This window comes from Piliocolobus tephrosceles, chromosome 13, assembly GCF_002776525.5.
Source record: "Piliocolobus tephrosceles isolate RC106 chromosome 13, ASM277652v3, whole genome shotgun sequence".
NCBI classification, from domain to species: Eukaryota; Metazoa; Chordata; class Mammalia; order Primates; family Cercopithecidae; genus Piliocolobus; species Piliocolobus tephrosceles.
This window is the reverse complement of record NC_045446.1, coordinates 13,630,882-13,658,068: the sequence shown is the minus strand read 5'-3', so window position 1 is coordinate 13,658,068 and position 27,187 is coordinate 13,630,882. Positions and strand designations below refer to the sequence as shown.

General features: G+C 41.5%; 2 protein-coding genes across 4 annotated transcripts in view; both read right to left on the bottom strand.

Annotated features, from left to right (window-relative positions):
* CBLIF (cobalamin binding intrinsic factor) overlaps nucleotides 1-5,204 on the bottom strand; it is a 16,794-nt gene extending 11,590 nt beyond the window's left edge. Inside the window, exons 1-5 of one of the 2 annotated variants that reach the window (XM_023215853.1) lie at nucleotides 5,064-5,204; nucleotides 3,580-3,756; nucleotides 2,729-2,842; nucleotides 2,143-2,283; nucleotides 440-621 (exon numbers count right to left, since the gene is read on the bottom strand). In XM_023215853.1, the coding sequence (XP_023071621.1) occupies nucleotides 440-621; nucleotides 2,143-2,283; nucleotides 2,729-2,842; nucleotides 3,580-3,756; nucleotides 5,064-5,142 (693 nt within the window). In that variant the 5' untranslated portion in view covers nucleotides 5,143-5,204. Of the gene's footprint in view, nucleotides 1-439; nucleotides 622-2,142; nucleotides 2,284-2,728; nucleotides 2,843-3,579; nucleotides 3,757-4,933 lie in introns of both variants that reach the window. The other variant, XM_023215854.1, reaches the window with a different exon arrangement.
* A 7,175-nt stretch (nucleotides 5,205-12,379) lies between these two features.
* Nucleotides 12,380-26,102, bottom strand: TCN1 (transcobalamin 1). Of its 2 annotated transcripts, XM_023215515.2 has the most exons (9): nucleotides 25,924-26,102; nucleotides 23,444-23,626; nucleotides 22,100-22,240; nucleotides 21,059-21,214; nucleotides 18,600-18,790; nucleotides 15,397-15,586; nucleotides 14,185-14,368; nucleotides 12,760-12,878; nucleotides 12,380-12,593 (listed from the first exon to the last, which is right to left on the bottom strand). In XM_023215515.2, exons 1-9 carry the CDS (start codon nucleotides 26,000-26,002, stop codon nucleotides 12,532-12,534), a joined length of 1,305 nt encoding a protein of 434 aa, XP_023071283.2. In that variant the 5' UTR covers nucleotides 26,003-26,102; the 3' UTR covers nucleotides 12,380-12,531. The 2 variants fall into 2 exon arrangements, with proteins under 2 accessions (XP_023071283.2, XP_023071284.2); XM_023215516.2 differs by lacking the exon at nucleotides 23,444-23,626.
* Between the last annotated feature and the right edge of the window lie 1,085 nt (nucleotides 26,103-27,187).

Here is a 27,187-nt window from a genome sequence, read left to right as displayed (position 1 = left end):
AAAAATAAAAAAACACTGAAAAAGAACACTTGGCCGGTAAGATTGCATCAGAAAATTCTATATTTTTAGAGGGCGTGCTTTAATATTCTTATTATTTATACATCAAAATTGCAATAGTCTATAATTATTACAAAAAAACTGATCATTACTAATAATACATTAATATATTTCTTGATTTATTTGTTTCATTTTTTTTCCCCAAGGAAGAGAAATGAGTTCATATAGATTTGTTTTCACACTTTACATAAGAGGTAGGGAGGCATTAACGCTTACCTGCATTTTACCGGTAGAGAAACTGAGGCCCAGGCACCACACAGAATATATCTCAGGTCATACTAGCTGGATTTTCACAGAGATGTTAGTAGAAGCCTGGCTTCTTAATTCTGCAATCCAGGCTTATTGGCAGGAACCCAACCAAGAACATCCAGCACGTGTTTACCTGCATGGCGAGGCCAGTACTGTAGATGTCTCCAATGATGCCATTATCTTTGATCTGCATGCTGATATTCTCCACAATAGCGTTTAGTACCTGACCAAACAGGGCTCTGTAACCTTCCTCTGAACCTACAGGGATCTTGTTGTACATGCAGGTCAGAGCCAATGTTGCCATTGCTCCTGTGTCTGTGAATGACAGAGGGGATAAGATCACCATAGTCACCATCACAGCAATATGAACAGCTAGCATTTATTGTGTGCTTATTGTGTTCTGGCTCCATGATTTTATTTGCTCCTCAGAACAACCTGTGAAATAGTACCTGTAATCATCTCCCTTTAAGAGACAAAAAATAGAGGCTCAGAAAAATTAATTGCCCAAGGCCACACAGTCAATAAGTGCAGGGCCAAGATCTTAACCCAGATCCATACAACTCAACAGCTCATGCTTATAATTAATATAGACAGGCAGTACGTTCAATCATACAGCTCTTGTGCCAGAAAAGACAGATGCAGTCTCTGTTTTAAATTCCTTTAGCATTTGTTGTTTATATATCTGTTTTACAATCTTGATGCTCTCTTTTATTTTTATTTTTTGTTACTGTGCTCTGTGAACTCTTAGATGGTGGGAATTTTGCATCCACCAAAGCACCCCACAAAGGGACCTTTTCTTGTTTGCATGCAATAAACATGTAGAACAAATGAGCAAGTTCTGGGATGGCAAGACTAGAAGAAATAAAAGACTTGCCAGAAATCATCTTTTATTTCATTGATCTTCCCCTCCTCACCTTAATCTCCATTTGGAAGTTGCATAACTTCATTAAGGGTGATAGTGTTATTGACAACCAGAAGGAAATAAGTCCATACTTTTGGAGGCAGAGATGCCCCAGAAATGTGTGAGGTCCCGGATGTGAAAGGGAGACCAGTCTGTTCTTGACCCCCAGGGAGGATCCTAGAGCAATGGTTCACCTGTTTGTCTGACAGGAACTGAAACAAGAGAGGCTGCTGATGGGGCGCACGTAAGGGAGTGAAAACCTGAGATAATACTATTGCTTAGAGAGTTGGCAGAGGAGAAGAGGTGACCATGAATGCGGGCTGTGACAGCGGCCCCCACAGAGAAGGATCATTATCCATAGAAGGGGACAGAAGGAGGACATGATGTCGTAGAGGGAAAAGCGTCCACTCACAAGCAGCCATATGCTTGCAGAAGAAAGACATAAGGTGGTCCCCGAGTTTCCATGAAGGGAAACATCGTGAGTTAGGGTTCCGAGAATAGCTGTTTAATGGAGAGAGGATGTTTGGATGTAATGAGGAGAAGCATCGAAAAGAATGGAGTGTGAGAGCATCAGTAGTGATTAAAGAGAGGATGCAAAGGAGAAGTGAAGCAAGACATTAGTATTTAATTTGGGAAGAACTTCTGACCTGAATGACATGACTGTTGTTCCCAGTGGAGATTCTGTAGCTGCCAGACATATCAAGTATTATCTAGTGTCCTTGTTTCTACGTAATGTTCCCTCGCCTTCCTTCATGTACTCCTCAATTCACCTGCCCAACAAACTTCTGGTAAGTATCTCCCATCCACAGGCACATTCACGTCCTTAGCTCCTCCTCCATGGAATGCTCTCCTTTCCCAATTCCCTGTGCCAGCTCCACCATTTGGTGCACAATGCCTCTGATGTTCCCAGCTCAGGGTACTGGTGACCTACTCACCTACATTGAAGGGAGAGGAGTTGGCCAGCAGGGTCTTGGCAAAGCGGACGGCTATCGGCAAGGTCGCCTCAGAGTTCTTCTGGCACAGTGCTAAGATCGCTAGACTGGGCCCATAGAAGGCTGATGCTTCAGCATTGGGGCCTCCGAAGGGGACAGAGAATCTTCATCAGACTCACACTCAACACGATGAGGACATTTGCAAAGTAGGAAAAGCCAAGCCTTTGAAAAGAAAATTGCTAGAAAACCTGCCCGCAAAGAGAGACACAGCATAGGCAAAGAGCAACTACAGTGTTTATCAAAAGAATGTCATCAGGCATCTGCAAAGAATAAAAGGGATGACTCTGTCTTCAGACAGGTGATGACTCAACAAGTTTGTGTCCTTGGGGTCATGACCTTTTCTAGTTCATTTTGGATTGGAAATGAATCTTTCCATCGTGTGATTATCAGAAGGACCAGAGCGAAGGATACATTGTGTCTCCTCCCTAACTTTCCTTTCTCTTTACCCCCACCCTTTTCCTTTCTGGGTTTAAAATTCTTGGGAAAAACCATATGCCTGACTCTCTTCTCCCTTCCAGTGAGGTCTTACTGGAAGGTGCCCAATTCTCCATTTGTGTTTGTAGAATGGATACTTTATCCCCAGGATCTCGGCAGGAGGAGGTGAGGGCCATGATGGTGAGGCCAAGCTGCCCAATGGTTAGATCTGTAGAGAAGAGAACACAACAGTTAGATCGAGGCATCCTCAGGGGACAGCTCTCCAGGAGCCAGGGATGAGGTCTCTGCTTTTAATCCAGAGCATTTTGACTTTTTAATAATATGGGCAGTTTTTTGATCTGTCTTTCCAAAGAAAAAAATATGGAAGAATATATAAGGGAATATTTAATATAGTGGCCTCTGTGTAACTTGATGACTCTAGTATTTGCTATTTGAGAATCCCTGGTGTTTGATTAGAAAAGCAGCAAAATACTCATCTAGATTTATATACAGAAATTTGCAGTTACAATATAATTTAAACTTTATCTACCTTGAGCCTCCACACAACTCCTGGGAGATAGGCAGAACAGAGATTTTACCATTATTATCATTGCTATTAGCTGTAGTAGGGTTATTGCTATTAGAATCATCTGGAAGGTGAGGCTGAGCAATATCCAGTGACTTGTCTCAGATCCCAGAGTTATGAAGTGGCAGAGCTGGAACTGGACGGCTGCTCTTTTGACGTCTAGTCCAGAGCTCTCTCTGCTTTACTGACCTCCTCCATGAATGCTCTGACTTCACATGTGTTTCTTCCCAGGTACCTTCCAGGTGTCTAGGGAAAGGTGTTTGGGTGGTTTATGTACAATCAGAGGCCGCAGTGGGGTGGGAAGGACACTGAGTTGGGATCTGGAGGTGGTGTGTGATGTGTGAGATTCAGGGAGAGTGCGAGCGGCTCAGATGTCTCACCGTTGGTGTCGCTGGACATGAGCTGGTAAGTCAGGAGTTCCTGGGCCTTCAAATTGTAGGCTCCAGCCAGATTCATGGCAATTAAGATGCTGGGGTTTGGGTAGGATGATGAAGTCACCGAGTTCTCCATAAGTACTTGTATGCCATTGACCAAGGGCTCCTGGGCTGAGGGAACCGCTGAGAAGAAGAAAGCCATTTACTCACCTTCTAACCCTCATTCCTTCTCAAAAACATCATTCCTGTGTCTTTGATGCTTTTTTTTTTTAAGACAGTTTCTCACTTGTCGCCCAGGCTAGAGTGCAATGGTATGATCTGGCTCACTGCAACCTCCACCTCCCAGATTCAAGTGTTTCTCCTGCCTCGGCTTCCCGAGTAGCTGGGATTACAGGTGCGCACCATCATGCCTGACTAATTTTTGTATTTTTAGTAGAGACGGTTTCACCATGTTGACCAGGAACCAGGATGGTCTCGAACTCCTGACCTCAAGTAATCCACCCTTCTTGGCCTCCCAAAGTGCTGGGATTACAGGCGTGAGCCACCTTGCCTGGGCGTCTTTGGTGCCTTTTAGGAGAACACTTGGTTAGCACTGGTATTCTAAGTGACTAAAGAGAAATGGAGAAAATGGTGAGATTTTACTTTTGAGGACAATTAGTTTCTACATCTTCTCAAATAATCCATATCCTTAAGAAAGTGATTTTTAAATTTAGTAACTTCAAGCAATATGGCTCATGACATTTCTCATAGTTTCTATCACTTTCCTGGAAATCACTGATTTCCTTGCATTCATTTTTTTCCTCATTCTTTCATGAAGAATATTAAAGATTTGGGATATAATTTATCCTTAGTGAGTACCAAAGTCTCTTACTAGTGTGTAGTGGTGTCTGGTCACAATAGCCACTGAATGGCTTTGTACCATCAACCGTTATTCCTGCAGTAGTACTTTCATCTCTGTTATTTTTATTTATTTATTTTTTGAGACAAGGCGTTGCTGTGTCATCTAGGCTGGAGTGCAGTGGTGTGATCATAGCTCACTGCAGCCTCAACCTCCTTGGCTTAAGCGATTCTCCTACCTCAGCTTTCTGAGTAGCTGGGACGACAGGTGCATGCCACTAAGCCCAGCTAATTTTTTTTTTTTTTGTAGAGATTGAGTCTCACCATGTTGCCCAGGCTGGTCTTGAACTCTTGGGCTCAAGCAGTCCTCCTGCCTCAGTCTCCCAAAGTGCTGGGATTACAGGTGTGAGCCACTGCACCTGGCCCCATCTCTCTTAATCAAAAGTGTATAGACTTGCCTCTCAAAGAACTTATGCTGTTAAGTCAGGAAAGATGAACAGCATACAATCACACTCAGACTTACCCATTTTGGAATTCCTATAGTGATTGCTATTTTCAACCACTTTCTCATCAGCAGAGCTCAGTGTCAGAGGTCACAGCCCCTCCCCAGGGCAACTGCTTCCCTGACCTCATTGGAAAAACATCATACTCACAGCATGAACTCCGGGACTGGGTACTAGTCCCAGCTGTAGCCCAGAGAAGGCTCAGGAGGTAGAGGGCAAACCAGGCCATCTCACCCTCCTGTCCACGTCTCTCATCCACAGGTACTGCGATTTGCGAGTGGAATATTTCTTTACCTTCTCTTATATGTGCTTCCCTTTGTTAAATAATCTGTTCCCCAACCCAGCCTCTCCTAACTGCCCCTGTGCTGACCTCTCCTTTCCTGATACAAGTAAGTAAATTTTCATCTGCTTATCTAAGTTTACCGACTGCAGACCCTCCAAGGTGTCTGAAGGTGACTTCTAGGTTGCACAGTCATATGAGTAACCTGGGGCTGCGTATGCAGTGAAGGCAGTGTTGAGAAAATGTCCTTTACCAAAGTCCTGGGTCAGACATCAGGAAGCTTGGATAATGTGCTAGTATCAATAAGACTTCTTCTAGCCCTTATTGTATCCAGTCAGTCACCAGGCTGCTTTTTAGTAACTACTTCACTGGGATTTGGGCCATTTGTAGACATCAGCTCATTTTATGATCCTAGGCACCTGCTTTACAACACGCCCTTTTAGGCTCTCAGGCAGGGATCTGACAGGTGACATCTGGCTTTATGAAATGAATGATGTCTATCTGGACCCGGATTCTAGCCTAGACTCTTTGAAGTTGTGTGACTTTAGGCAAGGAATGGACCTCGGTTTTCCAGAAATGGTTTTGTTTGATTTCTCTTTCCTTATCTGGAGATAAAAGCTGTCTCAAACACCCAAAGCTTTCAGATATTATCTTTTAAAGTAAGTAATTAGAAAATGTGAGATCCATTAAGTATACATATTTCAGATGTGTAGCTATATTATAATGCAAATTATGCTTCTTTGTAAGAGGGAACTGAAAATGGTATCTTGAAATTATAAAGAAAGGAGCTTTTTTTTTTTTCCCCCCCGGATGTAAAGTAGCTCATTTTAAGGGGGAAATTCTGCAGTGGCGCCCATCTTAGCATAAAAGTCAAAGCCCTTTTCATGACCTACAAGGCCTTAGAAGATCTGGCTCCTGGTTTCCTTTCTGACCTCAGCTCCAGGCATTTTCTCCTTTGCTCACACTGCTCCCGTCACACAGAACTTCTTGTGTCCCTTGAACACATCAGCTACCTTTGCACGTGGTGTCCCCTCAGCCCAGGACCCCTCTTCTTTTAAATAGCCTCGTGCTGGCTTCCTCACATCCTTCATGTCTCCGCTCAGAGCTAAGCTTTTACAGAGGCCTTCTCAGGACATCCTACATAAGATCCTGCATCCTCACCTCCACTGACACCCATCATGCCCCTCGCCTGCTGTAACTCATCGCCTTCTGTGGCACTATGTGTGTGGTTGTTTATCGTTTGTTTATCTCCCTACTAGAATGTCTGCTCCACGAGGGAGGGGCTTTGTCTCTTTGGCTCACTGCTCTATCCTTAGCCCTTACAACACAAACTAGCTCACAGCAGAAATAAAATATTTTTTGAATGACTGAATTAATGAGCAAATGTAAGACATGGGTAATAAAGCAGTTTTTTCCCCCCTTGGGAAACATGGGTGAGTTTTGTGAGATGAGAGCACGGGGTTCGTATTGGGGTGTGCTGGACAACTTCTAACACGGCCCCATGTTTTCACCTCCCAGTATTCATGCCTTGTGTAGTCCTCTTCCCTAGAGTGTGGGCTGGCCTGTGGCCACATTCTATTATAATGAATATAATGCGGCAAAGGTGATGGGATGTGTTTGTGAAAGACCGATTTCCCTCTTGCTTGCCTTCTCTCTCTGGCCCTTCCTGTTCTCATGAAGGTAGCTGCCAAGTGTGAGCTGCCTTATGGAGAAGCCCATGTATGGCCCCTGAAAGTAGCCTCCCGCCGATGTCCAGGGAGGAAAGAACCCTTCCCCAGTGAGCTTTGCGATGAAGGCAGCCCCAGCTAGCATCTTGTTTGCAGCCCTGGGAGAGACCCTCCTAAGCCAGAGGACCCAGGTAAACCCTCCTTGGATTCTTGAACCACAGAAACTGTGGGATAATAAATGTTGTCTTAGGCCTGTAAGTTTTAGAGTAACTTGTTATGTAGCAATATATATCCAATACATGGTACATGGTGGAAGACAAGGCTGGAAAGACAGTTTGCATCTACTTGGTGGAGAGCCTCGCATGCTGTGTAAAGGAGTAGGAGGCAGAATAATGCCACTGCCCGGACACCACCAAATGCCCATGCCCTAATCCCTGGAACCTGTGAACATGTTACGTGGGTTATATGACCAGGAAGAATTAAAGATGCACGTGGAATTAAGGTGGCTAATGAGCTGACTTTAAGACAGGAAGATTAGCTTGGATCATCTGGTTGGGCCCAGTGTCATCACAGAGGTCCTTGTTAGTGGCAGAGGAGGGCAAGAGCATTAGAGTCAGAGAAGCAAATGTGATGTTGGAGGCAGAAGTCAGAATGATGCAATTGCTGGCTGTGAAGGTGGACGGGGGCCATGAGCCATGCAACGTGGGCAGCCTCCAGAAGCTGGAAAAGGCAAGGAAACGGATGTTTCTTTACAAGCTCTGTTACTAGGGTAGCCCTAAGGAAATAGCTGGGAAGGCTCCTGATTTTCTTAAGCGGTTGTTTCCCCTTAGCCTTTTTATCTATAGGGGCCACTGCTTAAAGAGTTCCAGATCGCCCAGGATGCTGCAGGAGTTCCATGATCCCTTGCCAAATACCAGAGGAAGATAAGACCTGCACGAGACCGGTGCAAACCAGGACCGGCGCAAACCAGGACCGGCAACCCCTAGTTCCTTTTAGATCATTAACATATCATTATAATACTAGATTTCTCTCCCTTAAAAGAGAATTGCTGCCATTTTGTGTACACGCGGGTATGAAGAAGTATGTCTGGGGACTGCGCCTGCGTGTTTGGAACTCCACCCTCGGCCTGCTTACATACCTCCCTGCCCCGTGTCTAACTCTTGAAAATTCCCCTGCTTCCCATTGCTTAAGGAGAAGGTGCCTTTAGAGTGAGAGCTCCCCTTCTCCATTCCCTGACTGGTGAATACAACTCGATTGCGTTTGTCCAATTGCATGTTCCTTCTTTGTGACCCATACGAAGTAGGGAAAGAACTTGGTTTACTGGTGCCACCTCTAGAAGGAACACAGCTCTTTCAACACTTTGATTTTAGCCCGGTGAGACTCTGGCCTCCAGAACTGTGAGATGATACATTTGTCTTAAGTAACAAAATTTGTGGTAATCTGTTGCAGCAACAATAAGAATCTAATGCGGGATTATGAGTCCAGTATGGTGCTGACTTTGGTTTCCAGAGCCTGCTCCTGATCCTCCTGAGATGATCCACACACCCTTGGCCTGCCAGCCCTTTGACCACTCACTTCCTTGTATTATAAATTACCATTTACAACCTGGGCTGCTGCAAGACTGATCGTGACACAATTGTTGCAGTTAGTAAATAATTCCCAGAACAGGAACCACACAGGCCATACGTTTCTTAACAGGGACATTTTGACAGTCCTTGGTTACCTATTGACTGGGATGTGTTCATTTATTTCCTTGTTTCTCCTGTGCCTAATATTTTGGTATCAAAGCACCTAGACTCTCCTTGCACATGAGTAAGGTTTATGTGTGGTGATTATTCTTTGCTGTGGCAGCAAAAGGAGGTTTCTGTCTTCAGACTCAGGTCGGGTTTTGTAATACTCTCAAGCTATAGGAGCTTCTTGTAAGGCAAATGTAGCCAGTTAGATTTCTTATTTTTATTTTTATTTTTTTCTGAGATGGAGTCTGGCTCTGTTGCCTAGGCTGGGGTACAATGGTGTGATCTCAGCTCACTGCAACCTCTGCCTCCCGGGTTCAAGTGATTCTCCTGCCTCAGCCACCTGAGTAGCTGGGATTACAATTGCCTGCCACCATACCCGGCTAATTTTTGTATTTTTAGTAGAGACGGGGTTTCGCCACATTAGCCAGGCTGGTCTCAAACTCTTAACTTCAGGTGATCTGCTCGCCTTGGCCTCCCAAAGTGTTGGGATTACAGGCATGAGCCACCGTGCCTGTCCTCAGAACTAGGTTTCACGGGCCAATGTTAGTGGAACCCTAAGGGGGTGTTATTTCATGTCTGCTTCTGAGATTAAAGGCATTTATATCAGACAGCAATATTACTACATTATACTTTAAGACCTCTGGCTGGGAGACACTCAGCAGTCTCTGTTAGAAATAAAGGCTAGTCGGCCGGGCACGGTGGCTCAAGCCTGTAATCCCAGCACTTTGGGAGGCCGAGACGGGCGGATCACGAGGTCAGGATGATCGAGACCATCCTGGCTAACACGGTGAAACCCCGTCTCTACTAAAAATACAAAAACTAGCTGGGCGAGGTGGCGGGCGCCTGTAGTCTCAGCTACTCGGGAGGCTGAGGCAGGAGAATGGCGTAACCCCGGGAGGCGGAGCTTGCAGTGAGCTGAGATCCGGCCACTGCACTCCAGTCCGGGCGACAGAGCAAGACTCTGCCTCAAAAACAACAACAACAACAACAACAAAAAACAGAAAGAAAGGCTAGTCGTGGTATTTTTGGACAGTAATACCAATTCTGACATTTTGCATATTTCTCACCTTAAACCAGTATCCTTCAATTTCACATAGCTTGTATAGGCTACAAACAGATCTGACCACTAACAGCACCAGGGATCCTGGAAGGGTAACATGCCTCCCAGCTTCTCTAACTTAGCTTTATTATTATTATTATTATTATTATTATTATTATTATGTTTTTAATTTCTGTGGGTACACAGTAGGTGTATATATTTTCTAACTTAGCTTTAAAGATGAGACACAGACCCAAGGAATAGAATCCATTTCTGTTCATTCATGAGGGTCATGTGTTACACCCAGGTAATAAAGACCAGGGCAGAGTTGAACCTGAGCACTGAGTATCAACAGCAGAAAGCAGTTTGTTGGAAGAGGGTTCAATCTCTGACTGTGAAGCAGTGTCACTGGTGGAGGAGAGGAAGCTAGGATGATCATGAAGAAAACACAGGAGTAATAAGGAAGACATTGTTAAAGTAATTCAACTGGCCGGGCGTGGTGGCTCACACCTGTAATCCCAGCACTTTGGGAGGCCAAGGCGGGTGGATCACCTGAGGTTAAGAGTTCGAGACCAGCCTGGCCAACATGGAGAAACCCTCCCAGCTACTCAGGAGACTGAGGCAGGAGAATCACTTGAACCTGGGAGGCGGAGGTTGTGGTGAGCCGAGATCACACCATTGCACTCCAGCCTGGGCAACAAGAGCGAAACTGTCTCAAAAAAACAAACAAACAAACGAAAAGCAGTAATAATTCTACTAATTCTACCTGAAGCCATTCTTCTTTTAAAAAGTACTTTATTTTAAACTTTTACTTTAAGTTCAGGTATACACGTGCAGGTTTGTTACGTAGAAAAGCCCATGACATGGGGATTTGTTTTACAGATGATTTCATCACCCAGGCATTAAGCCTAGTACCCATTAGTTATTTTTCCCGATCCTCTCCGTCTCCCCACCCTCCACCCTCTCATAGACCCCAGTGTGTGTTGTTCCCCTCTATGTATCCATGTGTTCTCATCATTTATTTCCCACTTATAAGAGAGAATATGCAGTATTTGACTTTCTGTTCCCATGTTAGTTTGCTAAGGATAATGTCCTCTGGCTCCATCCATGTTCGTGCAAAGGATATGATCTCGTTTTTCATGGCTACATAGTATTCCATAGTGTATATGTACTGTATTTTCTTTAAAAGTCAATCATCGATGGACATTTAGATTGATTCCATATTTTTGCTATTGTGAATAGTGCTGCAATGCCCACACACACGGTTTATATTAGATTTAGATGTAGAATGATTTCTATTCTTTTGGGTATATACCCAGTAATGAGATTGCTGGGTTGAATGGTAGTTCTGTTTTTAGCTTTTTGAGCAGTCTCCACACTGCTTTCCCCAGTGGTTGAACTAATTTACACTCCTACCAACAGTGTATGTGTTTCTTTTTCTCCGAAACCTTGCCAGCATTTTCTGACTTTTTTTTCTTCTAATTTCTTTTTTAAAACTTTTATTTTTGTTTTTATTTTTTATTATACTTGAAGTTCTAGGGTACATGTGCACACGTGTAGGTTTGTTACATATGTATACATGAGCCATGTTGGTGTGCTGCACCCATTAACTCATCATTTACATTAGGTATATCTCCTAATGCTATCCCTCCCCCCACCCCCTCCCCACAATAGGACCTGGTGTGTGATGCTCCCCTTCCTGTGTCCAAGTGTTCTCATTGTTCAATTCCCACCTATGAGTGAGAACATGCGGTATTTGGTTTTCTGTTCTTGCGATAGTTTGCTGAGAATGATGGTTTCCAGCTGCATCCATGTCCCTACAAAGGACACGAACTCATCCTTTTTTATGGCTGCTTAGTATTCCATGGTGTATATGTGCCACATTTTCTCAATCCAGTCTGCATTTTCTGACTTTTTAATAGTGACCATTGTGACTGGTGTGGCATGGTGTCTCATTGTGGTTTTTATTTGCAGGAAATTACTTTAAATGGGTTACTTTACACTTTACATAAAGTACCTTTTGCCCTTTGGTATCTGAAATGTCCTTCTGGTTTCTGACTGTACCGCATGTAGCCCCAGTACTCAGTGTAAGTACAAGCTCATGCTGCCTTGATATGATTCAGCTTTTTTCCCTTTAAGATGTGACTTCTTAGCATGACATTATTTTTTAAATTGATTAGAAAAATAAAAAAAGGAAAAAAGTGAATTCTGTGGAAATGAACATTGGAAGTGACCTTTTTGCATGTGTATTTTGATGATATGAATATTGGGGTGATTTTATGGGGAAATAGAGGGAAAACAAACATAAAAGAAGAACAAGTGGACTCCAAGGGAGACAGCTGGAGGCGGGGGATGAGACTGTTTCTCAAACTATGAGCAGACCTTTTATGTATATGCCTCATGTTTCCCCCTTTCTTCTGAGCAACATGGTTTTTCTACCCACTACCTGTATGAAGTCAGTGTGACCAATGTGTTCTTCTCTTGCATCTGGGCCTCAAAGAGCTCAGTCTCTCACAGACTTTATGCTTGATCTCATTGGTTGTGCTGCAATATTAGACCTAGAACCTTATCCCCATTTTACCCAGTTGCCCAATGCCACTTCAATAGTTAGTAGGAGAACCTTGAGTAGAACCCCATTTATTAGACATGTGGTCTCATTTCTTTTCACTTCAGTTCTTCTTTAGGTGGACTTTCCTCTAACAAATTTTAAAATCCTTTCAGAATGAAGTAATTAGAACACACTCTTTTTGTATGGTTGTTAATCTTTTAACAATTTTTATTGAACGTGTAGAGACAGAAGGGGAGGTTCACTCTCCTATTCGTCCTGGGATAAATGAAGAAGGCGTAAGGACAATCGGCAAATGGATTTTATGCAGCTGAAGGAAGTTTGGGCTTATTAGTATTTGCTCCAACGAACCTCCAAGTTTTCTCCATCATGGACAACGTAACTACCAACTCCTGAAAAGGAAGAAGGCAGAGAACTGGGTCAAATGATTCGACCACTAAATCACCAAATAATGGATGTCATCTCTACCAACCCCTTGGCCCCATCCCCACAAAGGCTCATACCCCTCTCCGTTTGGGCATTTTTAGCATGGGTCTTTTTGGCATGTCTCTCCCTTACCTTGGCTCAGTGGTTTGCCTCCACTCAGAAGTTCCCAGTAGGTTCTGTCATTATTACTGGCCCATAGGCCCTGAACAGAGGTGATGTAGGGCCCCCATGAGCTCTTCTCCATTGTGAAACTGTGGGTGACATCCAATAGGTTACTGGAACTTAGAATTGTCAAAGGAAACCCACAATAGGCATTTCTCAAACTTTAATGTACTTGAGAATCACTTGATGACATTACAGAAAATGCAGATTTCCTGGCCCTATCCATAGATACTTTTATTTTTAGATATGAGCTGGGGGTCAGGAATCTGCATGCTTTATAAACACTCCAGCTGATTCTAATGCAGACACTCCATGCTAAATTAGAGAAATGATGCTCTTGGTTTCTGCTCCCCCCAACCTGCCATGGTAGATACGTTTCAGATAACAGCTTCAACCTTCCACCCCAAGATAGTAACTGCTGAAGATACTGATTCAGTAGAAGAACATGTTATCCTCAAGTGCTAGAGGCACCATAAGTTAGTGGGTTTTCCCTTAGAAAAGAGGAACAGGAAAGGATAATTTGATATTTCATATTGTGTTTATTAAAAAGTGACATGGTCAATATCTGTTTTATATTCCGTAGTCATTTTTCTACCTCCCTTAAAGCCCACGAGGGTAGCCTTTATAATATATATTATGTTATTATTCTGATTTTCTTTATAGCATCCTATGCTATGTTGTTAAATATGATAAATAACTGTCAACTAGCGTTAAGGAGCCAGATAAATCATACTTTTCAGAGGCAAAGCCATTACTTGACCTCCTTGACCAGTAACTTTAGTTTAGGGATCTATGAGTTTTCTGAAAGCGAGGGCAGGGGGAAGCTTCAGGGCATCTGTGAAACCCCCAGTTTAAATGCTAAATTTGGCAGTGGCTCATGCCTGTAATCCCAGCACTTTGGGAGGCTGAGGTGGGCAGATCTCTTGAGCCCAGGAATTCAAGACCAGCCTGGGCAACATAGTAAAATGCCGTCTGTAAAATAAATAAGTAAACAAGTGCCAATTTTTGTGTGTATGTTCATTTTTTCTGGGATGAACATTCATTACTTTCACCTGATTTTCAAAGGGGTCAGTGATTCAAAAAGAGTAAGAACTACGGTTCTAGATCTCAAATGTTTGACTTTAGAAGTTGCGTTTACTGAAAGAATTTTACTGAAATAAGAGAGAGCCGTGAGATTCATTAATCTATTAAGTAGGCATTAATTTACTATTATGTGAAAGAAGATGAAATATCTCACCTCCTATTTTAAAATCCTGCTGTGGGATACAGATGGACAGCAAAGCTACTGACTCAGAAGCATCTTAAATATACTTTGTATTTAGGTGCAAATGTATTCTTACTGCATCTTTAGAAATGACAGCAAACACCTTAACCTGAGGTTAGGTACAGACCTACCCAAATATGGTATCATTCATTTTCTGAGCTTTCTCCATCACATCGAGGAAGACAGAACCTTTTGGCACAATGACATTGGCGAAATATGTTTCATTGATTCTCACAGAGTAATTGACAGAGATAGATGATTGTGAGCCAGGAGTTGTCACAGTTACAGGCTCCTGAGTGGAGATGCTGAAGTTACCTGGCAGAGACAGAAAAGCCCAGAGCAATATTCGGAAAACTAAAAATGATATTAGAGTTTGCAGACCTCCTCAACCCCTATCCAAGGGCTCCTTGCCTTTAGGCAGACATGGATTTACTATAAGGAGCAATTATCATCAGTCAAGGGGCAAATTTCTCATATAACTAAAGCAGAAACTAAGACCAAAACTCGCCAGCTTGTGAGTGTTGGCACTTGGCTCAACTCCCAGCTGTTTAAGCAATTCAGTTGCTCTAACTTCTATTTCTCACAGAGGATCCTGATTTTTTTTCTTTTTTTGCCTTGGTACAGCATACAATCATGCTTGTCTTTTCTCCTTTTTATTGCTTAACATTTATTGAAAACACATGAAGTGCCAGGCACTGTGCTAATCATTTTATATGGATTGTCTCATTCAATCTTTACAAAAACCTATGTTAGATACTGTCCTTGTTTCCAACTTTTACATTAGAAAACTGAAGCTTAGAGGTTAAACATTTTGTCCAAGTTTCCTAAACCTGTAAGTGGCTGAACCAGGAACGGACAGAGATGTAAGGAAATGTCTCCTTTCCTTCTACCTGGTTGCAAAGTCATTTGTTTGAATAAGTAACGTATGCTATAATTTTCGAATACTGGCATATCCCTTCCGCACAGATGTCTCATTTCCCTGAGGCATCACTCACTGTGCAAAGTCAGAGCACGGTACCAATCCTCTGTACTTTATTTAGGATAAGAATGATGCTTAGATCCTTCTATATCCAACAGTCAGAAAATATGCCTTTGAAGATAAACATTATTGAATCAGGTCTGCCTTGTTATGTTTGAATTAAGAAGGACATCTAGCACTCAGTTAAGAACAAATCCTCAGGTGGCTGTAATCCCTGATAACACGATAAAAACTGAATTCTCTCTGGCAACTGTTTTGTTTTGGAGGTTTATCTGGTCACTTTTGGTTTCAAAGGACACCTGAATCTCACATGCTTTGGGTGCTATGGTGAAAAGCAAAACAGTCTGCTCTTTAATGCTTTTACCTGCAGCAGAGACGCAAGAAGAATCTTTGTTAACATCCAAGAAGGTCTTTCCCATCAGGGCAGGTAAGACCTGGGCTGCAGCAGTTGGAGTACTGAATGCTCCTTGAGAAATTTCCGTGAGCACTGTATTCAGAGTTTGTTGGCAATTCCAGTCATTTTCGTGATAATAGTCTGATGATACAAAGAGGGCCTAATGAGGCAGGGGGGCAGGGGTGGGCAGGGGGGAACGAGAGATAAAGAGAGACAGAGAATATGAGACACTTCAAGTAAGGGGAAGCCTATATATAACTAATTCAGTATTAATTGAACATTGATTACCTAGGAAGCACCTCAGATAACTCAGATATCTTTCTTGTTATCCAGAAGCTTACAAACCTGTTTGGGCAGGGAGGTTGGAACTGCTTAATAACCCAAGCTATAATAGTTCCAATGAAAGCAGACTTTGCCACATTCATTTCTATATCCCAATGCTGGGAAATACCTGTCACATAGGAGACACTCAATAAATATTAACAAACTATTGTAAAAGGAGATGCCAGAGGAATGCCCTAAGGGATGCATCTAGTGGGATGCGTCTTTCTAAAGAAGAGAGGAGCTCATGAACATTTAATGAAGCTAAAAAAAAAGCTTCCTGGAGAAGGTGGTATTTGAGTTAGGCCTTGGAGAATAGGATAGAATTTTGGCTTCTGAGATGAGGTGAGGAGCTCTGCACTCAAACATGAACAAAGGTGTTAGGTAGGAATAGCCAGGACATGACCTGGCAGTGATGAGAGTATCTGCATTTTAGCAAAGTTCCTCAGGGGATTCCTCCTGGTTTAGGAGAACTGGTGTATGGGGAACATTGGAGGCAACTGTGGAAGAACAGGCTGGAGAAGGAAGTTGGGCTAGACTAGTAGACGCTTGAATTTTATGGTGAGATGTCTGACTTCATTTGATTGACAACAATGAGGAGGTGTCTGACATTATTTGATTGACAATGGGGAGTCTAATAGTTCATTAAACAGAAACTCTCCTGGCAGCAGAATGTAAGCTCGATTGAAGGGGCAGAATTGTGAGGTAGTAAAAGTTAGGAGGACATTGGGGTGAGCAAGACAGGAATGAAAGTGGGTCAGACTTGAACATGCTGCTCTGTAGTTTCCCAGGGATGGACTGTTCCTGTTTTCATCTTTTCTTGGAGGTTCTTAAGCTAACCAAGTGGTCCACAAGAATTTGTGGGATATTAAGAAAAAACAAAAACCGGTCATAGTACATTTCCTCTTAAGACACATCAATAAATGTTATTAACATACATAACAACAAATTAGATGTTATTAATATTTAAAAATACCCAGTAATATCTTGTAGGCAAGTAGCTCTTGATCCTACCGTGAATTTGTATCACCTGTAGGGCTTTTAAACCACAACAAGGCCCAGGCTCCACCTCTAAATTTCTGTACTACCCGGCTGGTGTGGGCATGGGAATTAGTGTTGCCTAAGAGCTCCTTCAGGTGATTCGAATGTGCAGCCAAAATGGGAAAGCAGTTTATATTCAGTTCAAACTTAGTAAGGCAATCAACAACGTAAATAGTAACAACAATACAGATAACCTTGTGATTGGAGCCGTGCTTACACCTCCAGCCTCCTGTTATGTTTCTCTCGGACTCTGTGCTGGTCATGCTGAACACCTTGACCTTAAAATGCCTAATATTCTTTTGTGCTTTTGGGTCTTTTTCCTCACTGTCTTTGTCTCTCCCTTGAAAGTCCTCTAGCCCGGAGTCAGCCTGGAAAATATCTAGTCATACTGATGACGCAGTAAAGTTTTTTTTTTTTCTGTAAACCTTCCTTGATCACTTCTTATATCTTCCCCTTAGAGTTTATAAATCAATGGCTCAATGAATGCAGGAATAAACTCTCAGATCTCAAGGAGCGTATGCATGACAGTGTAGGTGCTGAGTGTGAGTTTTGAGAACAACGGCCCGGGTCCCATCCCAATCTGTACCACTTTCCGGTTTTGTGAGATTAGGTAGTTTACTGACACAGTTACTGTGAGTCATGCTCCTAGTTTAGGAAATGGAGGTAATGCAGTAGTTCCCTCTTATCAGCGGGGTTACTTTCCAAGACCTGCAGTGGATTCCTGAAACCACTGATAGCACTGAGCCTTAAATATACTACGTTTTTTTCCTATACATCCACACTTATAATAAATTTCAATTTATAAATTAGGCATAGTAAGAGATTTACAACAACAATAATCAAATAGAACAATTATAATAATATACTACAGCACCATTGCTCTTGTGCTTTGGGGCCATTATTAAGTAAATAAGGGTTACTTGAACACACGCACTTCAATGTTGGGACAGTTGACTGATAACCGGCTACTAAGTGATTAACGTGCATAGACAAAGGGATGAGTCACTTCCTGGGTAGAACAGAGCGGGAAGGTGCAAGATTTTATCACACTACTCAGAATTATGCACAATTTAAAACTTGTGCATTGTTTATTTCTGAAATTTTCCATTTAATATTTTCAGGCCTCAGTTGACCCTGGGTAACTGAAACTGTGGAAAGTGAAACTGTGGGTAAGGGGGGGGACTACTGTGTGTGTGAAAGTGTACAACCATGTGTGATAGAACAACAAAGTAGATTGTAGTAGACTCTAGAGTTTCTTAGAGAAATTGCAGTTAGGAAAAGCTTCCTAGAAGCATTGGTTATGGGGAAGTAAAGCTGAAGATGAGAAGAGTACGTGTCAGGCAGGGGAAGGGAATCATATGAGCAAAATCAAAGTTAGTACAGGAACCGCAGAATGGATAGTAAGGTCTTAGGAGGCTAATAAGAAAGGAAAAATATACTGGCCGGGTGCGGTGGCTCACACCTGTAATCCCAGCACTTTGGGAGGCCAAGACGGGTGGATCACCTGAGGTCAGGAGTTCGAGACCAGCCTGGCCAACATGGCGAAACCCTGTCTTTACTAAAAATAGAAAAAAATTAGCTGGGCGTGGTGGAGGGTGCCTGTAATCCCAGCTACTCAGGAAGCTGAGGCAGGAGAATCACTTGAATTTGGGAGGCAGAGGTTGCAGTGAGCCAAGCTTGTACCCATTGCACTCCAGCCTGGGCAACAAGGGCAAAACTCCATCTCAAAAAAAAAAAAAAAAAAAAAAAAGATACTGCTTTCTTCGAGAGAAGACTCCCTTCTCTGCCTCCTGTTTCACCCTCTGACTTACCTGCATGGCTTCTCCTGTGCTAAATGTGTTTCCAATGAGACCATTTTCTTTTTTCTCAAACAGAATCTTCTCTACCAGTGACTTTATATAAATACTGATGTTCTTTAAATTGCTTTCATCTGTTTTGACCTGCCCATTTATTAGACTCCTCTTCACACAGGTCAGAGCCAGGACAGCCATTGCACCAGTATCTGTCAGGAAACAAAACATTATCGATAGGAGACCAGCCATCTCAGTTTGTCGTTTGTCCTGGACTAAGAGGTTTCCTGGGATGTGAGAGTTTCAGTGCTGAAAGCAAAACAGATCTAGAAAAACTGGTGTGGTTGGTCATGATAATTGGTGAACAAAGATTTCAAGATACAGCAGTCATCTCTGCAGCACAGCAGTCATCTCTCCAGCACTAACCAGTCAAATATTTAAAGGTTCTTCCCAATGTTCAGTTGCCATGTACTCCATAGTTCATGCCTCATACTGTAGTGCGACGGGCCTCCCACCAGGTTACTTAAGGAAGATGCACCTCACTAGTGGCCACGATGACCAGTTGATTTTTCCCAGTGATAATGTACTCTGCCACCTTTAGCTCATATACTAGCATTGTACATTTTGCTACTTATGACACTGTGTCCTGTGTTGTTCAGCTATTTCTGGTGTAATTCATCATCTGACTTAAAGCCAAGCTCCTGGAGGATTAGAGAACGGTGTCTTGTGTGTGTGTATGTGTGTGTGTGTGTGTGTCTGCTATCATATGTAAAGTAGTACTTGACATAGGGTCAATGCTCAGCTGAACATATTTAAAAAGAAAATTCAAGATGCATACCGAAAGAGAAACAGGGGAGCACCCAGAAAAGATACGTCTGCTGCCTGAACCTTGAAGTCCAGGCCGTGGAGCCCAACTGAGGAACAGACATGTCGAAGAATCCAAACATGCTGGAAAGTATCTAAGAACTTGCCAAGGAAAAGAGACCCATCATATATACATAGCAGGTAAATAGCCAGGAAATTAGCTTAAAAACAGTTTAGGGAAGGGATGTAGCACAGATCTCTAAAGCTCTCTTGCTGCTGTCCGGAGTGGTTTTTTGTTTTTTGTTTTGGGATGGAGTCTCATTTTTGCCGCCCAGGGTGGAGTGCGGTGGTCCAATCTCACTGCAAACTCTGCCTCCTGGGCTCAAGTGATTCTCCTGCCTCAGCCTCCTGAGTAGCTGGGATTACAGGAGTGAGCCATCACACCCAGCTAATTTTGTATTTTTAGTAGAGACGGTGTTTCGCCATGTTGGTGAGGCTGGTCTTGAACTCCTGACCTCAGGTGATCTGCCCGCCTCGGCCTCCCAAAGTGCTGGGATAAAAGGTGTGAGCCACCATGCCCTGCCTTTTTTTTTTTAATACACATTTTTCTCATTACACATACCTTGGTCATAAAACACCTATGGATTTGTAGGTGCATACACATGGACAGTATTTCACTTTTATATCTTGGTTACTCCCATCTTTTCTATCTTTCTCTAATCTTTTAGCCATGTTGGCTGAGGGATTGAGAAAACCTAGGACAATGCATCAAATAAAGTACATCTTTGTAAGCCTCTCAAGGGTTTCATTAGACTGATTAGAAAATAGTACTTAACAGAGTTGTTGCCCAGCAAACCTCTTTACAAAAGAGGATGAGGCCAGAGATTTGAAGAAGGAAAGATAAGGATTCATTTTCTGGCTTGATACTTGGTCTCTCCTGTGTTCTTTAGCATGGGACCTTTCCTCTCTCATGGGAAAAGAAGTCTGAGAAATCTCATATTCTCCTTACTATCCAGATATACTAAAATGATGATTTGCTTTGAACTTAAAGTTGAACTTTGAATTTGGAGAAAGATGAATTTGTATATCTGGATCCATAGAGGCTAAGCACCTATACTTACTGTCTAAAGACTTCTTTTTGGATGTTAAGGCTGACACAGTGAGAAATTTCTGGTTCATTTCCCAAGGTGAGTATATAATCTGTTGATTATAATATTGGACTTTGTCACTGGAGAGGTGGTATTGCTCAAGACTATCAAGGTATCCAAATTGTCCCAATAAACTAGACAAAGAGACAGTGTTAAGATAAACGAATTCCATTGCATTTCCCTTTTCTAAAACTTACCCTTTCTAAAATATTTCTTGTGAATATACTCATGCTTTATCCTTATTTTCCAGACGGCAAAATTAAGATCAAGAGTTAACATTCGTTGTTTATATAACTCAAAGAAGAGCTGGAGCAGGAACTGGGTATTTCTAGTATACCACACATCTAGAAAGAGGCTTAAATGCCATCCATCATCCATTCTTCTCAAAAAGAAAATTCCCTTTTGAGAGGACTGGAGCAAAGAGGGTAGAAAATAAAATCCAAGTACTTACTGGTAGAAGAACTCAAAGGGCAAGACCTACTGGTGACCATGTCCTCTGTACCAAGGGAATTGGGCTTAATAACTCACCTACTGAGAACTGGTTATCAAAATAATAGTTTTTATTTTCAGGAGTGAAGTAGTTGACGACTTTGGTGGTTGAGTAGTTCCCATTGAACAGACACAAGGCCAAAACGTCCAGGCTGAGCTGGTAGTAGTTAGTCAGGGGATTGCCATTGTGTGCTTCTAGAAAAGAGAAGAAATACCTCCCTTAATCATGGAAGTGGTAATGGAGTATGCATTTTCCATCTATTCCCACTTACTCTATTTCAATTTCTTTACATTTAAGGAAAGGTGGGTAATAGAAGGGGGGGTGTCACTCATAGAATCAGAAAACCTGAGAAATGTAAAGGCTTTTAAGGGCCACTCAATTCCACTCAATTTCTTTCATTTTATTACTGAGGGGACATAGCCTTAAAGAGATTAAGATGCTATCTAGATATTCAGGTGGTTACAGAGCTAGAGCCAGAATACAGGTTTTCTACCTCCAAGCCTCTTGCATTTTCCATAGTAAGGTGTTGAAACTGTAAGTAGAAACCTAGGTTGGAGGCCATCTCAAAGGAAGATGGACTTAATGAAAACTAAAATAAATGTTGGGTAGGAATTGAAATAAAAACAGTGCACCTCACTAGTGGCCACCATGACCAGTTGATTTTTCCCAGTGATAATGTACTCTGGCCACCTTTAGCTCATATACCAGCATTGTGTATTTTGGTATTTACGACACTTTGTCCTGTGTTGTTCAGCTATTTCTGGTGTAATTCATTATTTGACTTAAAGCCAAGCTCCTGGAGGATTAGCGAATGGTGTCTTTGTGTGTGTGTGTGTGTGTGTGTGTCTGCCATCATATGTAAAGTAGTACTTCACATAGGGTCAATGCTCAGCTGAACTTATTTAAAAAGAAAATTCAAGATGCATACTGAAAGGGAAAAAGGGAAGTGCCCTGCAAAGACATCGTAAGATGAACGGGATGAAGAGGAGAAGGAAAGAGTGGAGGTAAACTTTATATAGTTCTGAATCAGCAGAGGAGAAGATAATGTTGTCTAGGGTCTCTAAATATTTGATTCTTACCCATATTTTCAATTTCTGCTTGGAATTTATTTTCTAGCTTGTCAATCAGGTGGTAATCATATATTAAGTTTTCCTCAGAGTTACGACATGCTCCCAAAGCCAGTATAATCAAGGCAAGCTCTCCTGAGCTTACCTGTGACACTGAAAAGAAAAGTATTAAAGCTTAACAAGGTACATGCTTGTGATTTTTTGGGCCTCCTGATTTCTTTGAGACTTATATCGCCTATCACTTCTTTCTTCTGTTGCGCTCTATACAGTCTTGTGTCACTTAATGATAGGGATAAATTCTGAGAAACTGATTGTTAAGCGATTTTGTCACTGTGCAAGCATCATAAAGTGTACTTACACAAACCTAGATGGTATAGTTGACTACACACCTAGGCTATAGGGTACAGCTTGTTGCTCTCAGGCTAAAAACCAGTACAGCATGTTACTGTCCTGAATACTGTAGGCAACTGTAGCCCAATAGTATTTGTGTATCTAAACATATCTAAGCACAGAAAAGGTACGATAAAAATAGAGTATTAAAATCTTGTGGAACCACCATCATATATATTCACCATTATGTGATACATTCCTGTACAAATATTTGATTCCTCTCTTCTTTATCCTCAAAGCAGAGCCTTTTAGAGCAGTACTGTATAAATGCAAACTAAATCTTGGTCTTTTCCATAAAATCACAGAATTGTTTTGGAATTATGCAATCCTTATGAAAGTGAAAAAAGAGGAAAAATAGATAAACAACAAGATCTTGGTTTTTTTTTTTTTTTTTTTTTTCTCTTTGTGGTACCAGCTTGCTAGGATAGTAATACTTGATTTTTTATGTTCTGCCTTATAGAGTATCAAAACTCTCAGGCTTCTCATAATTCTTATAATAATATTATGAGGTAGGTAAGAGTGGCTTCATTTCCCCTTATGCTAATTAGAAAACTGAGGCTCAGTATTAACATGACTGGTTCAAGGCCAACCCACATCTAGTCCAAATCTGGATTGTTCCATGGTTGCCTCTCCAACACCAGCTTTCTTAGTTATGATCTGTATTCTCATGTGGTTGTGAACTAAACTAGCTTATATAACAACATTAATGGATAAGAATCCATAGCTTTTGTTTGTGGCTTCGTGAAGAAAAATGATTTTTAAGACCAAAAGAAGCAAGACCTAGCTCTAGGGTGAGTGGTGTGGGATTGTATTTTGGGCATGTTTATGTTTCTGTTACCTCAAGTTTGGTCCCATTAGAATGGATATAGCAGGGATATTTCGGATGCATAATTTTTGGGATTAGTTGCAGATAATCTTTAAATAGGTAGACTTTTTCTAAATCTTCCAGAGAATACAGAAACTTACGTCTCCTTTTCACAATGTATTCGATTTGTTGGATCAGCTTTTGCTTCAGGTTTTGGTTCTGAATTCTAACAAGTTGGAGGGACAACAGGACATTGACAGAGGAGCTGGTTCCCCTGGTATACTTTGACTGGTTCATTGTATTCAACAAAGGTTTTAGGCGGATGTAGTTTTCTTCACTTACCTCTGTGGCAGAGAAGGAAGGAAATAAGAAACACATACTCAGAATATAGTAAGACTTGGAGCAGGGGTTATATAAAAATATTTAGTAACAGGTATGGCACAGACCTAGACCAATCCAGTGGCTGCTGACTGTGTTGGTGGAATAAAACAAAGGTGGGTCTTGAACCTACCCCCATGCCGGACATTACTCCTTTAACAACCAGCATGAAAATGTTTTCATATTTTAACAACTGGTGCAGAGTTATCATTGTGTACTCACAGACTCCTGCCTGGGAAATTTAGCATCATTCCCTAATTTTGTATATGAAACTTAGAGAGAGTCTCCTTAAAGAAACTTCCATAATTGGAGGCTGAGCTGAAACTAGACTACATGTCTTCTGACTCCCAGTAAGCAGGACTTTCTACTTCCTGGATTCAGTTCTTTCCTTCTCCATCTTCTAAATCAGTTGGGTTAATGCTGAGAAAATACAGGTAAAAATTCTACATTATACTGATGATTGACCCCAAAACTTTATTGTCTTGATTGCCCAGCTGGCTGGGCATCAAGGTCATTATTCAGCATTATGCAGCCTGTGAAAAACTCTCCAGTTTTAGCCTACAACATGCCCCAATTCCAGAGATGCAGGGAAGTCACATTATACTGTGGAAGTGGGAGAATCCAGAGCTCCCAAGGAAATAGAGGAGAATAAAAAGAGTTACTATTTAAAACACAGGACACTTTCTCAATATATTTTTCCGTACTTCTTGAGGAGTAGCCCCAAATCCTACACACCTCCGGATTATCTAATAGATTAGTGGGAGAGCGGAAAAAAAAATGTTGAGTTTTAGATTCAGATTTTGGCCACATTCTGTGCTCCTTAACTTATGACTGTGGATAATAAGTTATGGAACTCGTGTTACCCTTAGTTTTCTCATTTAAACATTGTGGCTATTAACACTTACTTTATAGATATTGGACAAGAAACCACCGAATAAACTGTAAAATGCTGCACATACTATTTTTTCCAGCATAACTGGAGCTTTTATCACTATACTTGAGAATCAGGGAAATGTAATTTCCCTTGCCCAGTTTTCTTTGCTTTAAAAGAAAGGGTCAAGAAGATCTGAATAGAGTGATTGTAGAAAGGCCATGGTTTGTTGCAGACACAAAGGAACAATTGTGAGTCAATTCTCTGAGATTTTGTGGAAGCATCCAGCTCAGCAGATTTTCTGGCCCTGAAACAGACTTTTCAGTTCCTGGTCAACAACTCAAATCAGCTTCCTTGACCCTCAAAGATCAATTTAATTATTATCATTATTTAAAATGAATAGAAAGCCAAAACCTACATAACCATCCACTATTCTTAGGATCCAACAGGGGAAATGTCAGGCCAAGAAGAAAAATTAGAGTCAGAAGAGTCTATGCTTTAGCCTGTATGTATACAAGCCTGTCTTCTGTGGTGTTCTCTTCTTACTGGTTAGAGAGCACAGATAGTACCACCTAGTCATCTTTAGACTGGTTTGAAGCTTAATTTCAGAGTAAAGTCTTAGAAAAGAGAAGTCAGGCACCTGAGAACTGCACCAGACTTCAGGAGATAATTTGCTTCAAGCGTCTCCCCTCATTATCCTTTGTTTATGAATGAAGCTAAAGAAATTCAGAAACGTTGGGTCATTCAATGACTGAGGAATCAAACTGAACCTGAATTTAGTTTTCCTTTCTCTTACTTTAATGTTCTTTTATAGAACCACACAATCTCTGGGGCTAACACCCATGCAAGAGATGATGGAACTTTATCCCATGTGTCCTCGGAAAGAGTTGAAGGGAGGTGGACATGCAACTTGGAATATCTAAACTAACTCATGACAAGATAGCAGTCATCACTATTTGAAAGAGATTTTTTTTTCTGTATAGTTACAAGGGGGTTAACCCAAAAATCATGTGTCAAATTTCAAGAAAAAAAATTGCATATCAAAACCAAAAGATAACTTTCCATGATCTAGAAAAGTTTCTGGGAGCATAAATTTTTTGCCATTGGAAATTCACATGAATAGAGAGTTACTTGGTAGGATGCTGTGCTAGAGAGGATCTGAGCATAGAAAGAGCAGTTAGGCAAATGAACACACAATCTATAATTCCTCTTACAACAACATGCATTGTGAGACTTTCCTCACCATCTCCTGTCACCCTTTTCATCATTCGTGGAGTCCAACATATGAAACTGGAATGGGATCTTTTCTCAGGTAACTCTACATAGAGTCTCTTGCCAACAGTATTCAGTAGGCTATCATTCCAGAGTAATTGTAGCTCAAACTGTACTCACCGCAGATCTCACATAGTTGACTTGGAATAAGAGAAAATAATAAGAGCCCCACTAGGGACAGCTGGTGTGACTGTCTCATCTCTCCAACAATGTACCAGAATGTTGAGGAATTGACTGGCTATTTATTAAGTGATGAGCAGAAGGTAATGAGAGCTCCTCCTTCAGGTTGCCTCAGCCTCTTTTCACTCAAGCAAATATTGAGCAATTTCAGGAGGTGTGGTCAAGTGTATTTGTCCATGTGATGTAATAAATAAGGAAGAAGACTTGAAGGATGTGGTTAGGGAGAATGAGGAAATAACTTTCCTTTGTTTCCTGTCCTAAACCTTCGGGGTTCACATCTATGATTTGCCTTCTGCCCAGTGAACATATATTAGGTGAATGACTGTTTCCTGTAATGTTTCCTTTTTTTTTCCATTTCACTTTATGTTTTGTGTTTCCTGATAAAGTAGATTTTATCATGTAAACACATACAACATATAAAAATGGAAGTAAAAGAAGACATCTAAATGGGAAGCAGGCATATGAAAAAGTGCTTGAAAAGGTGCTTAACATCACTGGTCATCAGAGAAATGGAAATCAAAGCTACAATGAGATATCCTCTCATCTCAGTTAAAAATGGCTTTATTCAAAAGACAGGCAATAACAAATGCTGGCAAGGATGTAGAGAAAAGCAAAGCCTTGTACACTGTTGGTGAGAATGTAAATTAGTACAATCACTATGGAGAACAGTTTGGAGATTCCTCAAAAAACTAAACATAGCTACCATATGATCCAGCAATCCCACTGCTGGCTATATACCCAAAAGAAACAAAACCAGTATATTGAAGAGATATCTACGCTCCCATGTTTGTTGCAGCACTGTTCACAATAACTAAGATTTGGAAGCAACCTAAGTGTCCATCAACAGATGAATGAATACAGAAAATGTCCTACATATACAGAGTGGAGTAATATTCAGCCATATAAAAGAAGGAGATCCTGTCAGTTGTGACAAAATGGATGGAACTGGAGATCATTATGTTAAGTTAAATAAGCCAGGCACAGAAAGACAAAGATTGCATGTTCTTACTTATTTGTGTGATCTAAAAATCAAAACAATTGAACTCATAGAGATAGAGAATAAAAAGATGGTTACCGGGGGCTCGGAAGGGTAGTGGTGGGAAGGAGGTGGGGAGGGTTAATGGGTACAACATATTAGAAAGAATGAATAAGATCTACTATTGGTAGCATAACAGGGTGACTATAGTCAATAACAATTTAATTG

What these genes read in the sequence shown, in the direction of transcription:
- TCN1 (XM_023215515.2), bottom strand. Translation starts at nt 26,002, where the DNA reads ATGAGACAGTCACACCAGCTGTCCCTAGTGGGGCTCTTATTATTTTCT. An exon ending in ATACATTGTGAAAAGGAGAC is followed by an intron (nt 22,241 to 23,443) that starts GTAAGTTTCTGT and finishes TTTTCTTTTCAG; the next exon opens with TGTCACAGGTAAGCTCAGGA. An exon ending in AGGCAAACCACTGAGCCAAG is followed by an intron (nt 12,594 to 12,759) that starts GTAAGGGAGAGA and finishes CTTCCTTTTCAG; the next exon opens with GAGTTGGTAGTTACGTTGTC.